Genomic DNA, 23,522 nt, shown 5'->3' with positions numbered 1-23,522 from the left:
ACCCTGCAGGAGGATCAGTTGAAGCAATTGGGGATGTTTAACCTAGAGAAGATGGAGTGAGATATAAATAGCTGTCTTCAGATCCCTGAAGGGCTATTTGTTATGGGGAAGAAGGATTAGATGTATTCTTTTTGGCCACTGAGGGCAAAACTAGGAACATATGGCAGGAGTCACAGAGAGGCAGAAATAGGTTTAAATAAGAAGAAAACTTCTAACAATTCAAGCTGTCCAAAAGTAGAAATGAGAGGCATTTGCTGGTGGCAACAATAATAGTAGCTAACATTTATAGAACAAGTACTATGTGCCTGTTGCTTTCAATTATTATCTCATTAAGTCCTCACCACAACTTGGGGGGTGGGGAGCTATTATTAAACCCCATTTTACAGATGAAGAAATTGAGCCAAACATAGGTTAAGTGACTTGTCCAACATCACACAGTTAGGAAGTACCAGAAGCTGAATTTAAACTCAGGTCTTCCTAACTCCAGGACCCTTGCTCTACCAGCTACCTAGGTTTCTCCTTCAGAATGGATTAAACCTGGAGGCCTCTCGGGTTCCACAGAAGTCAGGGATTTGAGGATGCTGCCAAATTGTTCTTTAGAATATGAAGCAGAGAAGAAGTCTTGGCCATGTACAGTAATCTGCAAAAAGAGACTTGCTCCATTCATTCAAGGAGATTAATTAAGAAGGCTCCAACAAACTGCAAGAGATGATTCTTTTCCCAACATTTTAGGTCATTTCCTTGTTTACATGCTCAGAAGGAATCTTAAAAGCAAGGAGCTTCTTCCTAGACTCATTTCCAGTGGCGCCAAGAGACTAAATGGAGAAGTAGGAAAATGATGAACACTGTAAAAAAAGGGACGACTCTATTTCTCAACATGTTTCCTGCTAGCAAACAATATCTAGTCACACAATAGCTAAAATCAAATTGTTTATTGCCCGGCTTCTCTTCAGTTGTTGATTTCAAAATGGCACCAACAGAAGGGCAGTGTACATTTTTAAAAGAGCTCATCTGCTAGCAGAGGCCAAAGAAAAAGAGATTTTTTTCACAGGGAATGACCTTAAGGACTCTAGCCCCACCCCCTCATTTTACTGAGGAGGAACCAAGGGCCAGAAAGGTTAAACCATTTCCCACACAAAAGGGAATTAGTGCCAGGGCCAAGGTTTGAATGTAGGTCCTCTACCTTCAAATCCAAGTTCATTTCCACCTTCAATCAATTCCCAGATCCAAAGTCTACCATTTATTTTATTTACTTACCCTTCTGTTTTAGAATCTATACGAAGCATTGGTTCCAAAGCAGAAGAGAGGTAAGGGCTAGACAATGGGAGTTAAGTGACTTGCCCAAGGTCACACACCTAGGAAGTGTCTAAGACCAAATGTGAACCCAGTTCCTCCTAACTCCAGGTTTGCCTCTCTGTCTTCTGAGCCACCTAGCCACCTTCTTTTTGGTTTTTATTTTCTTTAACTCTTACTTTCTGTCTTAGAATTGTTATTAAGTATTGGTTCCAAGGCAGAAGATAGTAAGGGTTAGGCAAATGGGATTATGTGACTTGCCCAGTCATACAGCTAATAAACACCTGAAGTCAAATTTGAACCCAGGACCTCCTGTTTGCAGGCCTGGCTCTATCTTTTGAGCCACATACTTGCCCCTTATATTTTGAAATTTTTATTAATTTTACTTAATTTCTCTATAAAAATAAGCCAGTGCATGGCCTTGACTTGGAAGAAGCAAAGCTTAGAGTCAATCTCTAGATCCTTGGCATGATCCAATTAAGGGAATAGCTGAAGAGTTAAGAGAAGGAAGAAAAGAATTTATTAAGCACCTACTAAGTTTCAGTGCTTTATAAATATAATATATCTCATTGGATCCTCATCACAACCTGGGGAGAGGGATGCTATTTTTAACCCTCATTTTACAGGTAGGGAAACTGAGACCAATAGCAGCTAAAGTGACTTGCCTGGAGTCACACGAGTCACAGGGTTAGTAAGTGTCTCAGGACACATTTGAACTCAGGGCTTCCTGAGTGTGGCTCAGCTCTTTCTACTCATTGTACCAGCTGGTCACTTATTGTTAACACAGGCACATGGACTTTCTTTGGAGAAGTGTGCTTGCTCTCTTGCTTCTAAGTCAGTAAAAGCAGGACCACTCCCTTAGGAATACTGGCAAGTTGCCACAGTCTGGTCACTTCCTAACTCTCAAGTCATTAAAATAGAAAACTTTGTCTAAGGCACCTCCCTCCAAAGACACCGAATTCAGCATTTCGTCCTGGATGGGACTCCTTTCACAGTAGCTAGAAGAAATCAAACTTAAGTGACATCAGCGTTACTCAAGGGACCCACACTAGCAAGCTGATAATTGTTCCCAAGACCCCGCGCTTTCTGTTTGTAACCTTCTTGGGGTTTGGCAGCACTGGCATCTGGGGGCTGGGAAAGGCATGGCCATTTTAGTCACATTTCTTTTTAACCCCCCCCCTTCTGTCTTAGACTCCATACTATATATTGGTTCTGAGACTGAAGAGTAGTAAGGGCTAGGGAATGGGGGTTAAGTGACTTGCCCAGGCTAATGCAGCTAGATCATGTCTGAGACCAGATCTGAACCCAGGACTGTCTGGCTCTCAAACCACTGAGCCACCCAGCTACCCCTCAACTTTAGTCACTTTCAAAGTATAGTTTAAAATTGCTTTCCAGAATGGTTGGCACAACTTGTAGCTCCACTAATAGCATATTAGTGTGTCTGTTTTTTCCACAACTCCATCAATATTGACATCTTTCCCTCATTTTTGTAAATTAGCTGGGCATGAAGGGAAACACATCATTTCTGACCTCCATTGCTTTTACTCCTATTGGAGACAGCTTGGTGTCACTGTGTACAGAGTATAAGAGTCAGGAAGAACTCAGTTCAAATCCAGCCTCAGATACCTACTAACTGTGAGACTCTGGATAAGACATTCCATCTATCTGCCTCAGTTTCCTCATCTATAAAGTGGGAATAATAAGAGCATCTACCTCCCAAAGTGGTTGTGAGGATCAAATGTAACAATATGTGTAAAGTGCTTAACACTACGTGGGGTACCTGGCAGGTGTTGAATCAAGGTTTACTTCCTTCCTTCCTATTGTTGATTTGAAGCAAAACTTTCAAATGATTGCTAAAATTTTATAACTCTTTTCAGAACTGCTTATCCATACCCTCTAATCAGTGTCTAGTACCTAGCAAATGCTATATAGATGTTAGCTAGTAGGAGTAGGAGTAGGAGTAGTAGCAACAGCAGCAGTAGCACTAGTGGTGGGGATGGGGGTAGTGTAGTAACAGTAATGGTGGTAGTGATAGTAGTGGTAATAGTAGTGGTGGCAGTAGTAGTTGTGGTAGTGGCAGTAATCATAGTGGAGATGGTGGTTGGTGGTAGTAGTAGTAGTGGTGGTGGTGGTGGTGGTAGTAGTATTTGTGGTAGTGGTAGTAATCATAGTGGAGGTGGTAGTAGTAGTAGTAATGGTGGTAGTGGTGGTAGTAGTAATAGTAGTAGTAATAGTAGTAGTAGTAGTGGTGGTGGTGGTGGTGGTGGTGGTGGTAGTAGTAGAGGTAAGGGCTTTATGGGTCTCATTGCTCCTCAAAACAGTGCTGGGAGGTAGATGCTAATTTGGTTTCTCAGTAATGTCCCTAAAACCCTGATGTGGCTGCCATACTCCACAACTTAAAAATCTCCAATGACTCCCTCTGATCTAGGCAGGCATTCAAAGCCTGGAGGTCTTTCTAAGTCTTTTGTTGTTTTTCAGTCCTGTCTGACTCTTCGGGACCCCAGCTGGGATGTTCTTGGTAAAGGTAAGGGGTTGTTTGCAATTTCCTTCTCCAGCTCATTTGATAGATGACAAGCTGAAGACAGTAAAGTGACTTGCCCAGGGTCACGCAGCCATTAGGTACCCAAGGTTAAGTTTGAACTAACTCCTGACTCTAAGTCCAACATTCCACAGATTACTTCCCAAGAGGAAGCCAGAGCATCTGAAATAACTGCTTCAAGCCTTGCCAGTGAGTTAATAGCAAATTCAGGACAAAACTTCTGATCTCCCATGTCCCAATCCAGTCACTCCTCTACCATGTCACAGGGCCTCTTATGCTGCTGAGGAAAGAGCTGGCAACAAGCAGGAAGAATATCTGTGTCCCTATGGCAGCCCCAAATACCTGCGGCCATATCCCAGTCCTACTTCTGACCCACTACGTGACCCAGGACAAGTTTCTTCACCTTTCTAGGATCAAAGACAGGGAAGGGACCTTAGAGGCCATTGACTTCAACCCACTAATTTTAGAGATAAGATAATGAAGGAAAAAAGAGCTAAGAAGCCCAGGGAGGCTAAGAAATGTATCCAATGTTTTGGACATAGTGTCATAAGATTAATCTCCTCTAAAAGCTTATCATCACTCTGATGACCACCTGAAGCTACACCTCAATGACTTTAGGATGTCATAAAACTGTGGGATCAAAGATAAAGTCTTCGGTTGGGCTTTTTCTTTTAATGATTTTCATGCTTAATAATTCAGTTCATAATAAAGAAGAAAATGTCAAGTGAAAAATGATAAAGCCGAGGGGACACATACCATTCTGAGCATAAACTCTGACCCTGTCCCCAGTAGAGTTCCATTGAAAGCCTCCCCTTAGCCCCATCTGCGTTTCTTTTCTCTCTTAACAGGTCACTTGACCAATTAAACCCAACAGGTGAGATAACTTGTCAATGGAAGGCGATGAGGCCCGAGTGGATAGTCCATCTGTTTTTCAGACCCCATAGCTATCATAGCTCTGAGACCAGCTTGACAGGAAGCCTATGACCTCCCAAGAGCTAGTAGCTGCCATGGCTGGGGAATTCGGTTTCAAAAGACAAACCTACGATTGAGTAACTGGTTGTCTTGCAAATCCAGCTACCAAACAAGTGTCTTTTCCCAACCCTTGACGAAAGGGTCCTTCGTGTCATCTGGAGCTGAAGTCTTTAGTGTCTGCTCTAGAAAACACGCCATCTTTAAATGACAAAAATCTGCCAAAACACACTTAAAGCACTTCAGCCGCCCCAGAGCCCTCAAGTTCCAGCTCATTCCTCCTCCTGTCCATTCTCAGATGATGAGAGAGATGGCAGTATTACAAATTCAGAGATGAAATTCAGGGTTCATCTGGCAAGAGTTTGTTAACAAAAGGTAGAGGGAGAGATTTCGGAGGCCTATGACTTTGCATGGAAAAACGGCAGCTTTATTTCAATATAATTGGATTCCTTTGTCATCCTACAGATTTGACGGTACACACTTTAAAGATATTATTCTAAGACAGATTGCCAAAGTGGTACAAGCCACACAAAAATAGGTTAAGAACCTCTGGTCTAGGGGGCAGCTAGGTGGCTCAATGGATAGAGTCAGACCTAGAGAAGGGATGCCTTGGACTCAAATTTGACCTCAGACACTTCCTCACTGTGTGACCCTGAACAAGTCACTTAACTCCAATTGCCTCTTCTGCCTCGGAACCAATAGTTAGTATCAATTCTAACACAGAAGGTAACAATTTAAAAACAACAACAAAAAGAACTTCTGTTCTTATCCAATCCTCATTTAACAGATGAGGAAACTGAAGCCTGGAGAAGAAAAAAGACAGGTAGGTGGCCCTTCCTAAACAATTCTCAGACATCTCCAGTCTAGACTTCTTATTTTATAAAGAGAAAGAAAATTACTTGCCCACAGTCACAGAAGCAGTAGGATTATGAATCTGTAAAATGCCAGCCCAGAATCAAGAAGACACATCTTCCTGGGTTCAAATCAGGTCTCACATTCTTACTAGCTGTGTGGACCTGGGCCAGTCACTTAATGCTGTTTGCCTCCATTTCCTCATCTGTCAAATGAGTAGGAGAAGGAAATGGCAAACCATTCAGTATCTTCTTTGCCAAGAAAATGCCCAAAAGGGTCAGACATGACTGAAACAACTGAACAACAACAACAATAAATTTGATTAGAGCAGTGATGTGCAAACTATGCCAGATGCGGCCCCCTGAAATGTTCTATCATGCCTCGGGACATTATTCCTAATCTGAAGAATACAATGAGTAGGATACAATACAATGAAACTTGGAAAGAGTTGCCTTAGAAACAGCCTGACAGGAGCATTTCCTTTCCTTTGGCCCCCTCTTAAAAAAGTTTGCCCATCACTGGACTAGACAGTCCATGGATATCACAAATATAGCCCAATATTAGGCATATACTGGAAATCCCTTGAGCCTGGTAGAACTTGAAAAGCTTGCAATGCCCTGGAATAGAAAGCATTTAAGGCTTTTTGAGCAAGTCGCTTATCTCTGCTTGCCTCAGTTTCCTCAAATGTAAAAGGTGGATAATAAAAGTACCAACCTGCCAGGGCTGTTGTGAAAATCAAATAAGATCATCTTAGTAAAGTATTGAATATAGTGCCTGGTATGTGGTAGGAGCTATAAGCATACTTCTTCCCTTCCTTCCCTTCCCATTTAATAAGGTGTAGTATTAGATCAGTGGTTCCCAAACTTTTTTGGCCTGCCACCCCCTTTCCAGAAAAAATATTACTTAGCGCCCCCTGTCACATACTATCACTGCCCCCTTAGAGTTATTCACAGCCCCCAAATGCACCTGTGGCCACCACCACCCTCCTGGATCACTGTAGCACCCACCAGGGGGCGGTGGCGCCCACTTTGGGGAATCACTGTATTAGATAATCTCAGAGGCAACTAGATGGCTCAGTGGATAGTGTTGGGTCTAGAAGCAGGAAGACCTAAGTTCAAATCTAGCCTCAGATGCCTCCACGCTGTGCAACGCTGGGCAAGTCATTTCCTCTGATTCCCTGACAAAAGGATCCACTGGAAGAAGAAATTGGGGGAAGAGGGAGGAGAAAGTAAGAAAATAGAAATCTCCAGTATCCTTGTCAGGAAAACTCCATGGATACATGTCAGATACAACTGAATGATTGAACATCAACAACATTAGATAATCTAGAGTTGTCCCCCATGTTATGCTAAATCACCAGCACCACAGAAAACTCGGTGAGCCATCCTGAGTATCTCCAAGATGGAGAATCTCCAGATTAGTTTCCTCTAAAAGATTCTCCTAACTCAAATCACCACCTGAGTCTACACATCGATGAACTTGTGATGTCACTGAAACTGATGGGATAAAAATTAAGTTTTCTATTTGGCTTTTAAAGTCCTTCACAATCTGGTTCCAGTCTTAATACACTTCTCCATCCATATTCACACATCAAATGCCATCTCCTGACTCCATGGCTTCCCAATGGCTTCGCCCATGCCTGAAATGTTCCTCATCTTGGCTTCCTTCAAGTCTTGGCCACTTTCTTTCAGCAGGTCTTTCCTGGCTATACCTCCAACCCCCTCCCCCCAACATACACACCTCAATATTAGCATCCTTCATCTGAGATTGCTCCATGTACATACCTCACATATACCTAGCTGTTTCCACGTTGTATCCCCCCAAGAGAATGTGAGCTCCTTCAAGGCAAGGATGCCAGACATCTAGTCAAGGCTTAATAAATGTTGTTGACTTGACTTGTGGGTACTCCCATAACATTAAAGACTACAAACTGGCCATACTCACCTATATTCTGGGGCTTGTCCATCCATCCTTCACAGTACACTAATAAGGATTTAGTGTACCCACTACAGTGCCTCCCCCAAGCCTGATTTTCCTGGGTGGTAACCTTGTGCTTCAGATCAATTCAGTCATGAACTAGCTGTGTATTCACGGGCAAATTACTTGAATTCTCTGGACCACAATTTCTTCATATATAAAATGAGGCTGAATTATCTGATTTCCAGAATCTCTATTGATTTCTTCTTTTTTTTTAACCCTTACTTTCTGTCTGAATAACAATTCTAAGACAAAAGATAAGCAAAGACTACTCGAATAAGGTGAAATGACTAGCCCAGGATCACATAGCTAAGTGTCTGAGACCAGATTTGAACCCAGGTCCTCCTGATTCTAGGCATGACCCTATTCACTCAGCCACCCAACTGCCCCTGCTTAAACACTTTCCATCACCTGGAATACTACTGTGCTCTAAGGAATCGTGAACAGGATGATTTCAGAGGGAGCTGGAAAGGCCTACATGAACTGATACAGAGTGAAAGAAGCAGAACCAAAAAAAAAAAAAAAAATTCTACACAGAAACAGCAATACTGTGTATCGATCAAATGTGATAAGACTTTGCTATTCTCAACAATACAATGATCCAGGACAATTCTGAGGGACTTACAAAAAAGAATGCTACCTGCCTCCAGAGAAAGAACTGTTGGAGTAGGAATAAAGATCAAAGCATAAGATTTCTCACTTGTTTATTTCGGTACATGATATGGTTCTTTAAGATTATTTGCTTACAAAAAAAAAAAAGAGATTATTTGCTTAGAAAAATGAACAACATGGAAATATGTTTTGCGTGATAATACATGCATAATCCAGATTGAATTACTTGTGAGCTCTGGGAAGGTGCAGAGAAGAAAGGAAAAAGGCATTTTGGATCATATAACTTTGGAAAAGTTATGTGGAAATTTGTTATTAAAATAAAAAAAACTTGGGGGCAGCTGGGTAGCTAAGTGGATTGAGAGTCAGGCCTAGAGACAGGAGGTCCTAGGTTCAAATCTGGCCTCAGACAGTTCCTAGCTATGTGGCCCTGGGCAAGTCACTTGACCCCCATTGCCCACCCTTACCACTCTTCTGCCTTGGAGCCAATATACAATACTGACTCCAAGACAGAAGGTAAGGGCTTTAAAAAATTTTTTTTTCAATTTAAATTTAAAAATATGGCTAAGTCTAAAAAAAAACCCACTTTAATTCAATCACAGAAAGTTTATACTTTAAGAGAAAACACAATTCCAATAAAGGTGGCTCCTGTCTTTATTGATTTCTAAAATTTTCGACATTTCAGGATTTCTTCCTCTCCCCCACCCTGTTCTTCTTCATCAAAAATGACCACTTTTGTACTATAGTTGTTCAAACTCTTGTTAATTTCTAGGTCGGATTTAGCTGAATAGATAAAACTAAGGCATACTCATGTAATAATGCATAGTAATGATTTATTACATAACCCTATTTTGTTGCCAGTCTTTTCAGTTTAGGCTTTGACTCATTTCGTGCAGGCACTACCTATTCTCCTTAAACATACTGCAACAACTTAATGAAATCAAATCATTATTTTTAACAATTTAATCTTTTTCAATTAACAAATCTATTTTCTTCCTTTCTCCATTATTTATTTAAAAAACCTCTTTTAACAATTTGGTATGGGCATACAAAACAAATTCCCATAGCAGCCATGTCCAAAAAATGTCTTCTTTTATGCCCAAGCCTGTCTTCTGTCTCTTTCCCAACAGTTGGGTAGAATGCTGCTTTTTCTAGCATGACCATTGTACTGAAAACCAAGTCATTACTCCTTAGTGCAGCAAAATCATTTCAGAATCATCATACTGCTTGGCACATAGTAGGTGTTTAATAAATGCTTGCTGGCTTGGTGATGGGATAGGGCTTTTTTTGCTTTGTTTTCTTTTTCAATTTGAAGATCAGACCTTTGATTTTAGAAGCAAAGGGGAGAACTCCCTCTACCCATGAACATTAGCATTTCTCCTTAGCCAGTTGCCTGGAGAATGGAAGAGGTTAAGTTGCCCAGTTTATGAGTCCAGATGGGGCTTAAACCAAGGTCTTTTTAATCAAAGAGGCCAGATTTCTATCCACTAGAACATAGCAGCCTTGTTTGTTTTTTCTTTTTAAAATTTTTATTGGCTTTTTTTTTTACATCAACTTCATTCTAAATTTTTCTTTCCAATCTCCCCTCCCCAGAGAGCTATATTTTATAATAAAAGAAAAGAAGGATGGGGGATAGAATTGTTCAGAAAAGCTAGAGAATACATCCATCAACTGAATCTGACAGCCTAAGAATGCTTGACACCTGAGACCCTAATATGTCCCTGTTTACAGCCAGAGCTTTAAAAAATGACAATCACAAATTCTGGAAAGGAGGAGATTAGAATACAGATTGAAAGCTTAGAGGAGAAATAAGGAGAAGAAGAAGCAAGCACTTATTAAGTACCTTCTATGTGCCAGGATCCTCACAAAAACCCCAGGAGGCAGGAGTTGTTAGCCTCCTCATTTTACAGTTGAGGAAACAGAGGTACACAGAAGTCTTCGTGACTCCAGGCCCATTGTGCTGCTATCTAGTGCACCATCCAGCCTATTCCCCATCATTGTACAGAAGGAAACTGAGGCAGACAGAGTTAAGAAACTTGCTCATGTTTATAGAGCTAATAAGTGTCTGCAGTCTTTCACTAGCTGCCTCCCGTATATGGAACACTTTTCCTCCTCCTCTCTACCTCCAGGCTTCCTTCAAATCTCGGGAAAAGTACTACCTTCTGCAAAAAGTGCTAGTTCTCCTTAACTTTAGTGCCTTCCCTTGGAGACTATCCCAGGTTTATATCCTAGATAGCTTGTGTTGTACATTGTTTGTCCATTGTCTTCCCCATTGGATTGAGAGTCTTGCCCTTCGCCTTTCTTTGTAACTGCAGTGCTTAGCACAGTGTCTCCCACAAAGTGGAAGCTTACTAAATTCTAGCTGAAAACAATAATAATTAATCACATGATAAATTAATTAAATCAAAATAACTATGCACTCTATATAATCGCATGATAAATTTTTTTAATTTAAATTATATTCTAATTAAAAATTAAGCAAATAAAAATAATTCTTTATTATAATTGATTGTTTAATTAGATGAATTAGTCAGATCAATTAACTAATTAATTGATGTGGATTAATAAATTCTCACTGACAATTAGAAACATTGCCCTTGGCAAAGAGACGGTGAATTCACCTCATCCTCTGAGACTGACATGGAGGGAGGAGATGGCATATTATGTATGGAAAATAATAGCAAGCTGACCAGTTTGGCCAACAGTTAATAGCACAGGCTGCTATTAACAAGATGTCGAGGTCCCCGAGGGACTTTTACTTGCCATCTGCTGTTTCTCCCAATGAACTCCTTGCCATGAGCATAACTTTCAGCAGGCATCAGTCAATCAACTCATGCTTTTGGACAGGAGCGATCCCCTTGCTACTTGTGCTCTCCCCAGGCTGCTAGAAGCAAAGGCCCAGAAAGGCAGTCCTAGAGGAATATATACTGCTAATGGGGAAAGATGGAACAGCTTTAATCAATGAAAATGCATGTTTGCCAACAGATCGATGTAGAGTTTTAGATAAACTACTTGCGACTACCAAACACCTCTAGACCTCTCCTGACTACAGTCAACAGAAAAGCAACATAATTACTTCCAATATGAGAAAAGCGTGGCCTGATACAGAATGAATCTGAATTGGGTCAATACTCGTCAGAACACTGGCTGCTTATGAAGACCACTAGGGGATGTTAATTACTAGATTATTAACACCTCTGTGGCTAAAAACTGCACCCATAGAGACCAGAGAGACTTACTGGGGGCCAAATCAGTGACTCGTACTATTGAGGGAGATGTTTTTCACTTGGCTTTAATTAATTAATCAAACTATAATTGCATCAATTATCAACCTGGATTTTTATATGCTTTTAATTAATATTGCCATCACATGGCAATTAGATAACATATTACTAGATAACATATTATCCATCAATTCAATAAATATTTACCATCTATTGGTACAGCATAGATGCTAGCATTCAGTCCAATGGAAGATAAAAACACATGAGGGATGGGGGCAGCTAGATGGCTCAGGGGATTGAGAGTGAAACTAAAAGATGGGAGATCCGGGGTTCAAAGCCTCAGACACTTCCCAGCTATGTGACCCTGGGTAGGTCACTTAACCTCCAATCCCTAGCCTTTACTGCTTTTCTGTCTTAAAAACAATACATAGTATTGATTCTAAGATGGAAAGTAAGGGTTTAAAAAAAGAATGAGTGAATGAAAAAAATATTTATTAAGGGATTCCTCTGTGTCAAGTATTATACTAAGCAATAGGGATATAAATGCAAATGTAAGATAGGCTTGCCCTCAGAGAGCTTATATTCTAACGGGTAGAAATAATACACACACACACACACACACACACACACATATAATAGTCAAAACCAAGAAGGGGATGTCAAAAAAATGTTAAGAGGAATAATAGGGAAGTCCACTTACACACATCCTTTCCCTAGGCAAGGGTAGTACTGAATTGATCATAGTTATAGCAAGAAGTAGAAAGGAGGCAAGGAGCAAAAGGATAACAAGGCAGCAGTTGGGTGAAAAATTGTCAGGATGAACTCAGTCAACAAACATTATTAAGTGCCTACTATGTGCTGGAGACTGTGCTAAGACCTAGGGATGCAAAGAAAGGAAAACTAAACTCTGATCTCAAGGAGTTCACAAACAACTGTGAATGATACACACACAGAAGATAAATAGTACATAATCAATGGAAGGAAAGGTATTCGAATTAAGAAGGATTAAGAAAGGCTTCCTGTAGAAGGTATGTTTTTAGTTGAGACTTTTAGAAAGCCAGAGAAGCCAGGAGGCAGAGATAAGCTAGGGGAGTATTCTAGGCATGGGGGACAGCCAGGAGACTGAGGAACTGAAGAAGAAAACATTTAGGTTTTGAGCCCAGATGACGGGAAGGAAGTTTAGGCAGCATAGTCTAGTGGCAGAGATGAATATCTTAGTTCTTCCCAGATATGGTAGACAAAATAGATGGCCCTGATAAGAAGATACTGGAGGCAAGGGAAGCCACCTAGAAGCTCAATGTGCCCCTTCTGTCCTTCATTTGTCTTCCTCCTAAGCCTGTCCAAGAGTCCTTAACCAACAAAAAAGCAACAAAATAGCTTTTATAAGCTAAATGCTCATTCTGAGAATAGCACACTCAATTCTGTCCAACACAAAGGGGGACTCACTAACTTCTAAAGATGCCTGAAGAATCAAAATCCTTCTGTTTTTAAAATGGTAAGAGGACCCAAAATCCATATAATGAATTCACACATACAAAAATTCTGTTAAGTATATTTCTCAGTCAAATTCTTAATTCAGGGAAAGTATTATTACATAAGAATGACTAAAATTCTTACAAAACTCCAGGAAACCCACAGCACTGGGAATGACAACATTCTCATAAATTAAAGTGGAATCCAAGCATAAATTACACTCGATTCAAAGGAGATTGCGAATATCCACTCCACCTTCAAGTTGTAGAGGCCAAAAGGAAGCCACAAGGAAAGTCCATGCCTTTGAAGTGAAATCACAGCATAAATTGAGGACAAAGCCAAGAATAGCACTTTTGATCTAAAATCCAACCCAAGTGCTCTAATCCTCTGATAAGAATTACAAAGCTAGGAATGTTAACCCAAATGTTTACTTCTCCAGACTTGCTCATTTCAAGAAACCACTTAATGGGACTCTCTTTAATGTTTTTGGAAATATTAAGAAGGACCCCCCCATGCCTATGAAGAGGATACAGCATAGAGGCTAGTACGCCAGTCTTGGGAGTCAGGAAGACCTGGGTTCACATACACTGTGTGACCCTAGTCAGGTCATTTCACAGATATGAACTTATCCTTTGTTACAAGAGATGGCTCACAAAGCCTGGGAATAAAGACTCAGAAATGGATACTGTGTGAAAACAAAGATATTAACACATTTTTCTAAAAGAATAAAAGTGACTGCCATCCATCCCAGAATTCAAATGAATTTCACCAACATTTATTAAATTATAAGTGATTATTAGTAATTATTAAAATATATTAATTTGTTCTGGGAAGACAGTTCTTGCCCTTGAAAAACTTCCCTTCTACTAGAAGCCCAAGGTAAGAATGAGAAAGTGCTAGCTATTTGACAGATGAAGGAAAGCTTTCCTGACAAAGGCAGGGCATAGATTTTAAGTGGGCATTCCAGACATTGAGGGGGGCCTGGACAAAAACAGGAGGTGCAAAGATGGAACATTGAGGTCAGAAAAGAGCTGGCAGCCCAGTTTGGCTTTATCGCCTAGTGAATGGAGGAAAAGAAAGGCAAAATAAAGCTGGAAAGGAAGACTTGAACAAGATTACTGAGGAAGCCTAAAGGGCCAAGATGAAAGGGTTGTGTTTTGTCCTGGGTATAATGAGGAGTTATAAAGGATCTCAGAGCAGGAGGTGTCAGTCTGACTTCTGCCTTAGGGAGATTGGATTAGACTGGGGACAAGGGCCTAAAGCTAAAGATAACTCACATGATGTGCTGAGGTTGCTCCCAATTCTAACACAGATTTTTTTTTTAACTAAAACAACAACAATAACATGCATTACTATAACTGCAAGGCAGCGCAGTTGGGTTTACAGTTAGGAAAACCTGAATTAAAATCCAGCTTCAGACACTTAGTAGCCATGTGATCGACCCAGGACAAGTCACTTAAACCTGTTTGCCTCAGTTTCTTCATCAGGAAAATCAGCTGAAGAAGGAAACAACAAACCACTATAGAGTCTTTGCCAAGAAAATCCCAAAAGGGATCATGAAGAGTTCGACATGACTAAACAACAACATAGACCCTAAGTAAGTCACTTAACCATGTCTGCCTCAGTTTCTTCATCAGTAAAATCAGCTGGAGAAGGAAATAGAAAATTATTCCAGTATCTTTGCCAGGAAAACCCCAAATGGGATCATGTAAGGGTCAGACAGGACTGAAAGGACTGACCAACAATCAAGTTTTGGCCTTACACACAAACAGCCTTTAAAGGGATATCCAGAGAGGGATGTGTTGGAGCCACATGGTACTTACTGGCTCATTGTTAAACTTTCAGTGAGACCATTTACACCTCAGAAATTGGCAAATGCTACAAATCAAGGCTTCCTTTACTGTTTTACTGATTATCTACACTTACAAAGTGACAGAAAATAATGTTAATGATGCAAATTAAATTTCAAAGTATATGGCACTTACATTTTTTCAAAGAGAAAGTTGTTCAACATTTGCCAGCACACTGCTGCCCCCAGGAGACCCTAGATTACACTTTGAGAACTGCTGCTCTCAACAATAATTAAGATACCTAAAACAAAGTCATTTTCTTCTACTCTAACAGCCTCTCTCAGGGAGGCAGTCAAGGTTACAGCTAAGAGCTCTTCTGTCTAAGGTTAAAAAATAGAAGCTTGAGGAAAGAGGAAGTTAAAAGTCTAGTTGGCCTCAGAGTTTGGTCACTGCGCTGCTAGATGTCTTTAGACAAAAATTTACTGTGTACTTTCCCTTTTCCTGAGGATCAGACAAATATATCAATAATTACGGGGACAGTGACTGTCTTAGGTACATCCCTAAATATAGTGAAGTAGTAGGGAGACCAGTAAGATAAAAGATAACTCCTTCTCCATGGCTCTTTGAGACTCAAAACCTGTTGGGATTCCCCTTCGCACAGAGCCATTTCTGGGAAGGTGATACCTTGGGTGGATGTGAGGAGCTGCCCCCTCCTGCCTTTGGGACTCAACTTTTCTGCTGTGGACTTACAAGCTCTGGACTTTCATATCTTGACTTTTTACTTTTGAAAGACCAAAGCTGACCAACTTAAACTCAACCAGATTCTGCCAAGGACTTGGGCCCTTTCTTATAACTGAAAAGGAAGCGTTCACCAGAGCTGAGTGTCTATTTTATGTTTGTATGTCGGGGGGGGGGGGGGGGGAGGGGGAACACAAGGGAGAAGGGTCATTTCTATAGACTGAAAATAAATTGGATGAAATGGTTTAAAAAAAAAAAAAAAGAAAAAGACTTTCCTAAAAGGGCAGACTTTGAAAAAAATCTAAGCGGTGGGGAGCTGGGAAGGAAAGGAAATTATTTTTTTAATTCTGAAAAAATAGAAAAAGAAAATCTTTGGGTTTCCATGCCAAGGAAACCACAATGGTTAATAATAATATATAGCATCTATATAGTGCAATTGGGAGACTGGCGCTATCATGACCTCCATTTTATGGATAAAGAAAGTGAGCCTCAGTAGAGTGACTCATTCGTGAGCAAGAACTACTAAGAGTCTGAGACATAATTCGAGCTCTGGTCCTCTTGACTCTCAAGCCTAAGGTTCTATACACAAAGCTACCTTTCCTAGATATAGCTTAGGAGAGGAATTTGACAACATTCAAGTATTTATTAATTTAAAAATAAAAAATATACCTGCTTGTCTTCTAGGGAATCAGGCTCCCCTTTGCTGGAATCAGAACTGGCATCCTCGTCAGAGCTGTTGACTGCTTCTTCCTCATCAGAGGGAAGGTCACCCAATGTAAGGTCTAGATCACCCTGATCATCTTGGGAGAGTCTAGAAACAGGAATGGAGGACAGCATGAATGGCAAGTAAGAGAGGGATTCAACTGGGAATTTTCTTTTCTTTTTTTTTATTTTGAACATTCTTTTATTTTTTTCCAGGTTATACATGTATTATTATGCAACATACATGCATACTGGTCATTGTTGTAAGAGAATACTCAGATAAAACAAAATATCATTTGCTTGATCTGTATCCCTCTGAATCCAATAGTTCTTTCTCTGGAGGTGGATGTCATTTTTTAAAAAATTAATTAAATTAGAATGTTATTCCATGGTTACATAATTCATGTTTTTTTTCCCTCCCCCTTCCCAGAGCCAACCAGCAATTCCACTGGGTCTTACATGTATCATTGTTAAACCATCTTATCTATAAAAAGTTATAATTTTTTTCTTTGCTGCTAAATTCTTATTTTTTCAATATCTTTCTCTGGTTTTATTGCTATATCTTGCTTTTCTAGGATTATATCAAAGAATAATAGTGATACTGGATATCCTTGCTTTACCCCCAATCTTTTTAGAAAGACCTCTAGCACTTCTCCATTATAGTAGATAAATAATGTGCATTGGAGAGATGTTTACCATATTAAGGAAAGACCCATTTCTTCTTCTTTTTTTTAATATTTTATTTTTTAGAAAAATTTTCCATGGTTACATGATTCATGTTTTTACTTTCCCCTTCACCTCCCCTTCAGCCCCTCCCTATAGCTGACACGCATTTCCCCTGGTTTTAACATTAGTCATTGATCAAGACCTATTTTCATATTATTGATAGTTGCATTGGGGTGCTCGTTTGGAGTCCACGTCCCCAATCATGTCCACATCAACCCATGTGATGAAGCAGTTGTTTTTCTTCTGTGTTTCCGCTCCTGTAGTTCTTCCTCTGAATGTGGAGAGCGTTCTTTTCCATAAATCCCTCAGAATTAGACTGGGAATTTTCAATGGCATAAAAGGTCAGCATCTTCTCTGAAACGTACAGTCTCAAAAGGTGTCAGGCACTTCCTACCTCTGTGTTCCTGATCTAAACGGTACTTTGTTGCTTTGACTTTTTTTAATTACATGTAGAAATAATTTTTTCAATTGTTTTCTGATATTTTTCTATTTAGATTCTCCCCCTTTCTCCTTCCCTTGGCTTCTTCGATACAGATTATACCAGTGCTTTCATGTAATACATATCCCCCATGCAATAAGAGAAGACAAAAGATGTAAAAAAAAAAAATGATACATATGACACATGAGGGCAAACTAGGTGGCTCAGTGGATTGAGAGCCAGATCTGAAGGCAGGAGGTCCTGGGTTCAAATCTGGTCTCAGAGACAACCTAGCTATGTGATTCTGGGGAAGTCACTTAACCCCAATTGCCTAGCCCTTCCCTCTTTTCTGCCTTGGAACTGATACTTAAGAAAGTAAAGGAGTTTGCTTTTTTTGGGGTAGCTAGGTAGTTCAGTGGATTAAGAGCCAGGCCTAGAGATGGGAGGTCCTGGGTTCAAATGCAGTCTCAGACACTTCCTAGCTGTGTGACCCTGGGCAAGTCACTTGACCCCCATTTCCTAGCCCTTACCACTCTTCTGCCTTGGAACCAATGCTTGTTATACATTCTAAGACAGAAGGCATGAGTTGGTCTTTTTTTTTTTTTTTTAAGTGTATGGGATATCCAGTTTGAGATGTCCAATAGACAAGTAGAAAGTTTAAGGCTCAACAGACAGATCTGAGAATGATCATTGAATCCACAGGAACTGATGACAACATCAAGTGAAACAGTATAAAGAAGAGTAGCACCAAGGCCAGGGAAAATGAGAATTAATGTAGGCCATTTATTTAGCAATTAAGGGATCTTGGTAACTCGGGAGAGAGCCCCTTCAGTGGAATGGTATGGCTGGAAACCAGACTAGAGAGAGGCAGAAAGAGAGCAGGAGGAAAGGAAGTAGAGCCATTGGTTGTAGTAGGCAGGCTTTTGGAGCAGTTTAGCCAGCCAGGTACAACCTCAACAACAACATTCAAACACATACAGTCCGATTTCATCAGTATGGTGTCACATGATTTTCTCCATCTCTGTTGAGCAGTATAAAAATAGACAAGAAAGCAGTTAATGGTGGGAGTTAGTCAAGGCTGGTGCTCGGCAAGGAATCATTTGTAAAAGGATAAGGGGACAAGGGATTTTAGGGCAAACAATAGAATAGGGCTGAACTGCTTCAATAAGGGTTCACAATGGGGAAATGTCTCTGGAACCCAATTCTCTTTTGTTTTTAACTTTCCTTCCATCTTAGAATTAATACTAAGTATCTATTCCTCTTAGAAGGCGGGAGAGTGGTAAAGGCTAGGTAATTGGGGTAAAGTGACTTGACCAGGGTCACACAACTAGGAGGAATCTGAGGCCAGTTTTGAACCTAGAACGTCCTCTTTCTAGCAGATTTTTTATATAGTTCAGTCTTTAGTCCTCTTTTATTTACCAAAGCAGTCTAGATTGCTCTGGTTCTAGAATATCTCTGGAACTGGTCCCAGCTTCTAGCCAAGCAAAGAAAGGTGAGAGAATTGGAAAGCATTCCTTAAAGCTTACTTTAAACTACCAGATATATTATCAGGCTTTCTATCTTTAAACTACAACAGATTTCTGTCCAAACTTAGCTACTAATCCCAAGTCTACATTAAATTTAACTTCTTCATCACCATAACAATCCACCATAGGCTCAAAAACGATAAAGTTACCAGAAGAAACAAAGCAGAGGACAGAAAAGAAAGGGTTAAGAAAGAGGTTGGGGGGCAGCTGGGTAGCTCAGTGGAGTGAGAGTCAGGCCTAGAGACAGGAGGTCCTGGGTTCAAATCTAGCCTCAGACACTTCCCAGCTGTGTGACCCTGGGCAAGTCACTTGACCCCCATTGCCCACCCTTACTAATCTTCCACCTATGAGACAATACACCGAAGTACAAGGGTAAAAAAAAAAAAAAAGAAAAAGAAAGAAAGAAAGAAAGAGGTTGGGGTTGGATAGCCTCAGAAGGCCTTGCAGATAACTGGGGAATGAAGACAGCCTCTCTTTTACATGGGAGCATCTATTTTGATTTCTTTTTAATAAATGTCTAATCTAAAATTTTATTTTTAATGAATAAATTTAAAAAATAAATTTGGGTTTAATTTAAATGGCATTGTTGTAATTCAGTTTAAGTGAGGGGAATTCCACAGGAATGTTCCTGAAGAGGAAAATAACTATTTGTGGCTTTGGTCAAAAAGATTAAGGAACAAAGTTCCCTTGGCAACCAGCTTCCTTTTTACCATCTCCATCATCTAAGGATATCCAGAGAATAGGCCAGAAAGGAAGAAAGGGTGGGGCCAAACAAGTCTTGAGTGCCAGATGTAAAGGAAAGCCAGCCCAAGAACCCAAGGTGCTTACGAAGTCTATTTTGAATTTTAGGAAATGGAAAGGTCAAAATAGAAAGGGTTCCATATCCAGAGTCAGAGAACACCTGGGTTCAAATTCTGCAACTGAGGCCTCCCATATCAGTATGATTTTGGGCAAACCATCCATTGCCCTGACCTTAGTTTCATCATCTGTAAAATAGATTAGATGGCCCTTAAAGTGCCTTCCAGCTTTCAAGCTATACTCCCATGATCCTATTTCCCTGGATGATATGAGAAGGCCCTGGGCACAGCTCACTATTTTTTGTTAAAGATTTCTAGGTTTTCAAAATGCATATATGGCCCCGATCAAATTGTTTACCATCTCCAAGTTGGGGGAGGGAAATAGAGGTTTGGATCTTATAATTTTGGAAAACAGATGTTGAAAAATAATTATTTCATGTAATTGGGGAAATAAGAGATCTTTGAATTAAAAAAAAGTAAAACAAACAAAACAGGACCCAAAGATTTTGTAAAATGTACAAAGGACCAATTAACTATCTCTGGGAAAATAAAATTTAAAAAATATTTTGACATGTAATATCAATTACTCAGTAAAAGGCACAGGATATGAATCTACAAAAGGTTTTATTTAATATTTTGTTGATATTTTGATAATCTTATTTCAATAGAGTAGATTTTCTTTGTCATCATCTAGATTTTATTATATGCATTTAAAAATAAGATGGCGGGGAGGGGAGAGCAGAAAGGTGACTCCATGGAAAGAGAGATAGATTTGGAGGCTGGAGGTGTCTTGGATTCAAATCTGACCTCGGGTACTTCCTAGCTGTGTAAACCTGGGCAAGTCACTTAACCCCAAGCGCCTCGTCCTTACTCCTCTTCTGCCTTGGAAGAGACACTTAGTCTTGACTGTAAGACAGAAGGAAAGGGTTTTAAAGAAAATAAAATAAAATTTGGAGAAGGTATCAATCAGTGACTTGTCAAAAGGGACCCAGGTTCAGAAACCGTAACAAGGCTGATGCCGTTCACAATCGGGTCCGGATTATCTACTCATCAGAACCCTGATGTGTCTTTAAGAGCCAGGCCTGCCACCCAGCTGTCCCATCACCAGGTGGGACCAAGGATTCCAATTAAGGGGGGTGGAGAGACTGCACAAAGCCCTGCTGCTACAGGCTGAAGCTGCTCAGCATTCAGCTGTCTGGCGGTCCCCATCCCAGGCTTCTACAAGAGACAGGGCAGCTTCCCCATGGCAAGGTGCCCTCCCCAGCAGGTGGGCCAAGCAAGGCTTGCTGGCCCCTCTCCTCTGGCCAGATGCCTTGCCTTTCAAGGAGCCCAGCCAGGGGCACAACCCAACTGGGCAGCTTTATGTCCTGATTTCCATCAGTAAAGATAACTGAGGGCTCAACCCCTGATCTCGAGATACAAAGGAGCACTACAAGGGGAGAAATACCGACAGGAATCTAAGGTCAGTTCCAGTCTCTTTTTAAAGAGATTTTTGCAAATTTGTATCTGCTTCGGCTCATCGTAAGTATAAATCTGAAGTTCTAAGTGTAAAATGTTTCAATATTTTAAAAGGGGATACAAAGAAACATGAGGATTATTGTCTAAAAGGACAACATTATCATCCCTAAGAGTAGCAGCAAATACAATGAAGCCTCCCCTTGCTTAGGGCAGGACAAGAGGAAAAGGAACGAAATTATATGAGAATGAGGAATGTGATATGAACGAAAGGAGATGCCTCCTTCCACTCATGACACTTTAATTAACTGATTTTTAAAAAACCTTTAACTTCTAAATGTTAATCCCAAAACTGAAGGGTGACAAGGGCTAGGCAATTGGGGGTAAATGACTTGCCCAGAGTCCCAGAGATAGGAAGTGTCTGAAGCCAGATTTGAACCCAGGACTCAAAATTCCAGGCCTGGTGCTCTATCCATCTGGCTACTCTCATTTTTTTTTTCTTTTTGACGAATAAGATTGTAATCAAGATAATCCAGTCAATAAATGTTTAAGGATAATAAGCAATAATAAGTCACCCAGGCTCCTGTGTACCAGGAACTATGCTAAACAATGGCAGACAGAATGGCTTAATGGGTGATTTAAGTACTGGTATTTGAGTTAAGAAGACCTGGGTTCAAGTTCTAACTCTAACATGTACTGGCTGTATGATTTTGGACAAGTCACTTAATCTGTTATTGCTGTAAAAAAATTCTCTCAGACTCTGTAAGGCTAGGAGTAGCTGCTGATGCAATGGATATAGCACTGAGCTTGGTGTCAAGAAGTTCTGAGTTCAAATTTGACCTTAGATACTTTCAAGTGTGCTACTTGAGTCACAACCTCAGTTTCCTCAACTGTAAAATGGGGATAAACAGCAGTACCTACTTCAAAAGATTAGAGTACTCAGGTTTTCAAGGGGCTTCCGGGTTAAGATGGCGGCAGAGTAAGAAGCAGCTCTAAACCTCTCCTGACCGAAACACACAAAACTCCTCAAGGGGACATAAAAACAAGTCCAGACAAACGGAGGAACCCCACAACAGGGCACAGCGTGGAAGGTACGTGGAATCGAGACATTTCCAAGCTAAAAAGGGCTCTCACTCAAGCGCGAGCTGAGCAACCGCCCCACCCCCACCCCCTCCACACTCACCTATAGCTCTGAACCCAGCTAAAAAGAAATAGAGCAAGTTTGGGGCACCCATCGAGTCATCAGCAGCTCCGGGACCTGTTCCTGAGAGCAGCAAGACTTAGGACCCCATTAAGTCAAGAACGCACGCGAAATCTGAGCGCGCGCGCGCCAGAGCAGGACGCTGGGAGCGGAGCGCCGGCTGAGCAGAGGCGTGGGTGCCGGCTGAGCGTGGGTGGAGGCAAACACAACCAGGAACTAAAGCCTAAGTGGGGAACCAGTGCAGACGGGTATACGACTGTGGAAGTAGCTCCCTGAGACTTGTAAAGAAACCTCCTGCAGAGGTTCAAGCAAGGGAATCCACCAGGGGGCTTGACCTTGGAAAAAACTAGAACTCAGTCCTCAGGAGCCAATAGATCTCAGACAGACACTGAGAGCGAGGATAAACCTGACAAGCTGCTGGGCTAATGATGGCTAACCAGTTACAGGAAATTCAGAAGAGAAAGAATAATAACAAAAAAAAGAAGTCTTTAACACTCGACAGCTTCTACACAGAGAAAATCCAGACAACCGAGCAAACAGAGGAGGAGAACAAACAACCATCCAGACCCTCCCCAAATAAGGAAAACTCCTCACAACCTATGGAAGAGTTCAAATCTGAGATTTTGAGGAAAATGGAAGAGATCTGGCAAGAAAATAACAGCTTAAAAGGTAGAATCTTGCAACTGGAAAGCGAGGCTCAGAAACCAAATGAACTGATAAGCAAATTGAACACAAGAAATGACCAGATTGAAAAGGAATACCAGAAGATTATGGCCGAAAACAAGAAGATTATGGCCGAAAACCAAAAGATTATGGCCGATTACCAGAAGATTATGGCCGAAAATCAATCCCTAAAGGCTAGAATTGAGCAAGTAGAAACTAATGATCTCTCAAGACAACAAGAACAAATAAAACAAAGCCAAAAGACTGAAAAAATAGAAGGAAACATGAAATATCTCAATGAGAGAGTGACAGACCAAGAAAACCGGTCTAGAAGAGACAATTTGAGAATAATTGGTCTTCCAGAAAAACCAGAAATTAATAAAAACCTGGACTCTATACTAACAGAAATAATTCAGCAAAATTGCCCTGAAGTCCTACAACAAGAGGGCAATATAGACATTGAAAGGATTCATAGAACACCTGCGGCATTCGATCAAGAAAGGAAAACACCAAGAAACATCATTGCAAAATTCAAGAGTTTCCAAGCAAAAGAAAAAATCTTACAAGAAG

At 40.6% G+C, this 23,522-nt stretch overlaps 1 protein-coding gene across 1 annotated transcript in view; it reads right to left on the bottom strand.

Moving 5' to 3' along the window:
* The window catches only part of FGD6 (FYVE, RhoGEF and PH domain containing 6), a 186,409-nt gene that overhangs the window by 89,908 nt on the left and 72,979 nt on the right, over positions 1-23,522 (bottom strand). The window contains exon 3 of the mRNA XM_044679164.1: positions 16,134-16,275. Coding sequence (XP_044535099.1) covers positions 16,134-16,275 — 142 coding nt within the window. The remainder of the gene's footprint in view (positions 1-16,133; positions 16,276-23,522) is intronic.

The sequence above is a fragment of the Gracilinanus agilis genome, chromosome 5 (genome assembly GCF_016433145.1).
Source record: "Gracilinanus agilis isolate LMUSP501 chromosome 5, AgileGrace, whole genome shotgun sequence".
NCBI classification, from domain to species: domain Eukaryota; kingdom Metazoa; phylum Chordata; class Mammalia; order Didelphimorphia; family Didelphidae; genus Gracilinanus; species Gracilinanus agilis.
Note: the sequence above shows the minus strand (reverse complement) of the source record. Positions and strands in the feature narration are given on the sequence as shown.